Source organism: Notolepis coatsorum (assembly GCF_963971535.1).
Source record: "Notolepis coatsorum genome assembly, chromosome: 2".
Classification (NCBI taxonomy): domain Eukaryota; kingdom Metazoa; phylum Chordata; class Actinopteri; order Aulopiformes; family Paralepididae; genus Notolepis; species Notolepis coatsorum.
The window spans coordinates 222,907,431-222,912,064 of NC_140166.1; the positions used below are offsets into that span (position 1 = coordinate 222,907,431).

The following is a 4,634-nucleotide window of genomic DNA, read 5'->3' on the forward strand; positions in this document are numbered from 1 at the left end:
AGGTCCACTGCTCGCTCAGGTCTCAACCGTACTCTCCCCCCGCGCCACCTCGCCCACGTTTTGTCTCCCTCAGGCCACCTCCCCCTCCAAACTGGTTAACCGTCTGTAGTGTGGTAGTGAACGGGTTAACCTGCTGTATTGTCGCAGTGAATGGGGGTTAACCCTTTGGCAGTGTGGCAGTGAAAGGGTTAACCTGCTGTATTGTCGCAGTGAAAGGGTTAACCTTCTGTCTTGTCGCAGTGAAAGGGTTAACCATTTGGCAGTGTGGCAGTGAAAGGGTTAACCTTCTGTATTGTCGCAGTGAGAGGGTTAACCTTCTGTATTGTCGCAGTGAGAGGGTTAACCTTCTGTATTGTCGCAGTGAATGGGGTTAACCCTTTGGTAGTGTGGCAGTGGAAGGGTTAACCTGCTGTATTGTCGCAGTGAATGGGGGTTAACCCTTTGGCAGTGTGGCAGTGAAAGGGTTAACCTGCTGTATTGTCGCAGTGAAAGGGTTAACCTTCTGTATTGTCGCAGTGAATGGGGTTAACCCTTTGGCAGTGTGGCAGTGAAAGGGTTAACCTTCTGTATTGTCGCAGTGAGAGGGTTAACCTTCTGTATTGTCGCAGTGAGAGGGTTAACCTGCTGTATTGTCGCAGTGAATGGGGTTAACCCTTTGTTAGTGTGGCAGTGGAAGGGTTAACCTGCTGTATTGTCGCAGTGAATGGGGTCAACGCTTTGGTAGTGTGGCAGTGAAAGGGTTAACCTTCTGTATTGTCGCAGTGAATGGGGTCAACCCTTTGGTAGTGTGGCAGTGAAAGGGTTAAGCCCATCTCAGGGGGGCACGGTAGAACCAGCGCACTGGTACTACCCCCCCCCCCCACACTGTCCAACACTCAGCTCTGCGATGTTGTTGGCCTGGTTCACCATCACGTTGTTTCTTCTGCCGACGCTGGTCGATCGGTGACCTCGGCCACAAGCTGCTTCCTAGTCGGGGCTTTCGATCCCGTGGCGGTCCCAAGAGCGACTGCCCCGCGAAGCAGCCCCTGCAGCCCACTTCCACCAGCAGGTTCCAGGCCTTCCGTCACACAACAGATAAGGACCCGGTGTTTCTCCTCCGTTCATCTCTCTTCCCGGGGTCACCGTGAGCTCAATAAAGGACCCCCTGCTGGGTACCTTTAGACCAGAGGAATCAGGTCTTAGGCTAGGTGTGGGCTATCTCCTCTGGAAACTTGAGCCGCTTCTTAACGTCCACCAGCATCTCCCTGCCGTGGCTGCTGCGCTCCCCCCCCCTGACCTGGGTATCAGTGGATGGAACGAGGGCTGCACTTCCCCCCTGACCCCCCTGAGTGTCAGTGAATGGAACGAGGGCCATTAGAAAGTTGTGTTGGCTTCTTTCTTCCCTGCTCCACACCAGCAACCAACTGTGTTAATCAAATCAAGTCAAATCACATTTATTTGTAAGGCCCGACAACACACGTTAATGTCCCCATGGGGCCGGACACGTCTTCTTTAAACAAGTCAAGAAGAAACATCACAGTAAATCAAGAACAAAACAAAAACACCATAAAGTCCAAAGGTTTTCAAATAAATGAATGCAACACTCCCAGACATACCCCACGCGAAGGTAAGGACAAACTCACTAAAACCTAGCAATAGGAAAAAATGCACCACAGGCAATGTGGAGGAGAGAAACCTTAGAAGGGCCGTTCAAGGGGGGGATCTCCCTTCTTAGATGTCAGTGATAGTAGTGTTGCAGTAAAACAGGCGAACAGTTGGTAAAGCATAAACTCACATGTGTAATGAAACACAGATAAGTGCTGCAATAGCAACTGAACATTTTGAAATATTAGAATGTTAGAATCTGGTTGTGTGTGTCGCCGCCGGAATTTCCCATCCGTCAGACTTGACCAACGTGAGGAGAGGACATATGCTCCAGGTTGGCTGGGCTCTCTGCCCAGAAGGACACACAGGATCAAGTTTCACTTGTGTAAGATGTCCTGCCTCTACTCCGTCGAACCCCTGTGCGGAGGTTCGACAGAGTAGAGGCAGGACCTCATACACAAGTGAAACTTGATCCTGTGTGTCCTTCTGTGCTCCAGATGTCCTGCCAGGTCAGTGTCCTCTCTTTGTCCAGCCTGCCCAGGTGGAGTCTCTGCCTGAGGCTACACTAACCTGATGATGTAGGTGATTCTAATCATAATAATAATAATTAATTTTATTTGTATATCGCTTCTCAGGAACCCGAAGTCACTGACAGTAGGCAGAGAGACAGAGAAAAACAAAGAAACAAAAGGAACATAAGACCACAGGTGAAACAGGGAAAACAGCATGAGATACACAGAAACATAAAGCCACAGTAACAAACATCAAAACAGGCTGGAGGGGGGGGGGGGGGTTATGGGTGGGGAAGGTTGAAGGCTAGGGAGAACAGGTGGGTTTTGAGGCGGGATTTGAAGGTGGAGAGTGTGGGGGAGTCTCTGATGGTCTGAGGCAGGGAGTTCCAGAGTCGGGTGCAGTGCGTGAGAGGCCCGGTCACCAACGTTTTTGAGGTTGGATGACGGGACAGTGAGGGAAGCAGTGGAGGAGGACCGGAGGGAGCTACTACTAGTAGCTATACTCTTGCACTGGGATGAAGTCCTCTCCGATCTTAAAGTGAAATCCGATCCTGGACATACCCCCCCCTCTTCAGTACCAGGCTTCTGGATGTGGCAGGTTGGAACTCACTCCTTTGCACAATCGGCGAGCTTTGACCAAATCCTCCGAAATCCATCTCTGGTGGATACCGCTTGTCCGTCCCACACCCCGGTGTCACTCCTCTGCTGACTTGACGAGAAGGTTTCATCGTGGCGGAAAAAACAAAATCACTGATATCGTGCACCCGGTGACAATGACCACCTTCAGTCTCTGCCAGTCAGTGGTGAGGTTCTCGCGGGTGAAACAAGTGTTGAACTTGTTGACTTAGCACTGCAAGGGCTTCTGGAATCGCTCGGAGACGAGGTAGGTCTTCGGTGTTCGTTCCCTGTGGGGTATCGTCCCATAGGCGTTGGTCGGAGCAAGCCACAGAACGGTCACTGGGGTTCCTCTTCTCATCCTCAAAGATCTTAAGAGTATTCTCCTGGTTCCTCTTTGCATCCTCAAAGATCTTTAGACTATTCTCCTGGTTCCTCTTTGCATCCTCAAAGATCTTAAGAGTATTCTCCTGGTTCCTCTTTGCATCCCCAAAGATCTTACAGTATTTTTACTACAGAGGTGCTGATTACTTTGACCTCATGGAAACCTAGAACAGATAGAACAGCAGTAGGACAGGTGTTAAACATTATCGTGTAAATGTTGAATATATCTGTGTTTACACCTATCCGACTTGTGTGAGATCTGGGCAACCTGACTGAAAGGATGTAGGGGATTTTTATCGACACAAAGCCATTTAGTATTTTATTAATGTTGGTCTTACTCAGGTGGACATGCTGTGAAAGCACAGGTGTACATGCGTGCACAGACACAGAGACAGACACAGACACACACAAACACACACCCATATAACATCCCTTATAATACCATGGTATTATTTGAGTACAAACGTGGTACCGTGGTGATATATGACTTTCACCATGACAGTACCATGGTAGATTATTGGCTGGTAACACTGAAATTACCATCAAACTACCATGATACTTTTTTTGTAAGGGCTGTGGACTACCTAAAATAAGATTAGATGTTCCTTTATTAATACTCTAGATAAGATAAGATGTTCCTTTATTAATCCTCTTGGTGAAATTCAGGGGTCACAGGGGAGTGGGGGGGGGGGGGGGGGGTGGGGGGGAGGAGAAAGGGGGATGGGGGGGGGGGGGGGAGTAGAAATTATAATAAAAACATATGAGAATAAACAATATAAGAATAAAAGGTAATGAACTAGATCAAATATGAATTAAAAAGGGAGAGAGTCTGATCAGCTAGACAGGTGAGATATTTGTTGCTCTATTAATAATAATAACACACTGACAGGTGAGATAATAATAATAATAATAATAATAATAATAATAATAATAATAATATTATTATAATAATAATAATAATAATAATAATAATAATAATAATAATAATAATAATAATAATAATAATAATAATAATAATAATAATAATAACACAAACTAAATATGAACCTAAACATGTTCTGGTGAGGAGGCTACTGTGTTGCTGTATCAAATTCTGAATCAAATTATTTTCATTCAATGATGGTGGTTTTAAAGCCCCAATGTGGGTATATGTACGTCTGTTTGTGTGTAAGTGTTTGTGTAAACGGAAAATACATTTTTTGGGAATAACTCAAAATACAGGTATTTTCTAATGTTTACAAACATTTCTTGTCCCTTATGTTGGTGTTCAGCAGCTGTGTTCAGTACATGGGCTGCAGTACATATGTGTGACATACTACTACATTCAAAGTATTTAGAGCAGGACCTTCACACCCAGCTGGAAGTGATCTGTGAAGCCGGGAGGAGAAGACAGTTCACTCACAGCTGGTCCCACCGGCGAGCTGTGCAGTCAGGAGGATATACTGTCAGTTTCTCAAAACATAAATGCTGCGTCAGTGGCTCCAGTATGTTGTCGATTTTTTTTACATTTTGTTTTTAAATGTTTCACTGAGCTGGAAA

At 46.3% G+C, this 4,634-nt stretch overlaps 1 protein-coding gene across 1 annotated transcript in view; it reads left to right on the forward strand.

The window, feature by feature from the left end:
• The window catches only part of prkd1 (protein kinase D1), a gene marked incomplete at both ends in the record, with an annotated part of 165,017 nt that overhangs the window by 158,473 nt on the left and 1,910 nt on the right, over positions 1 to 4,634 (forward strand). The window contains one exon of the mRNA XM_084308561.1: positions 2,082 to 2,093. Within this exon, the coding sequence (XP_084164687.1) occupies positions 2,082 to 2,093 (12 nt within the window). The remainder of the gene's footprint in view (positions 1 to 2,081; positions 2,094 to 4,634) is intronic.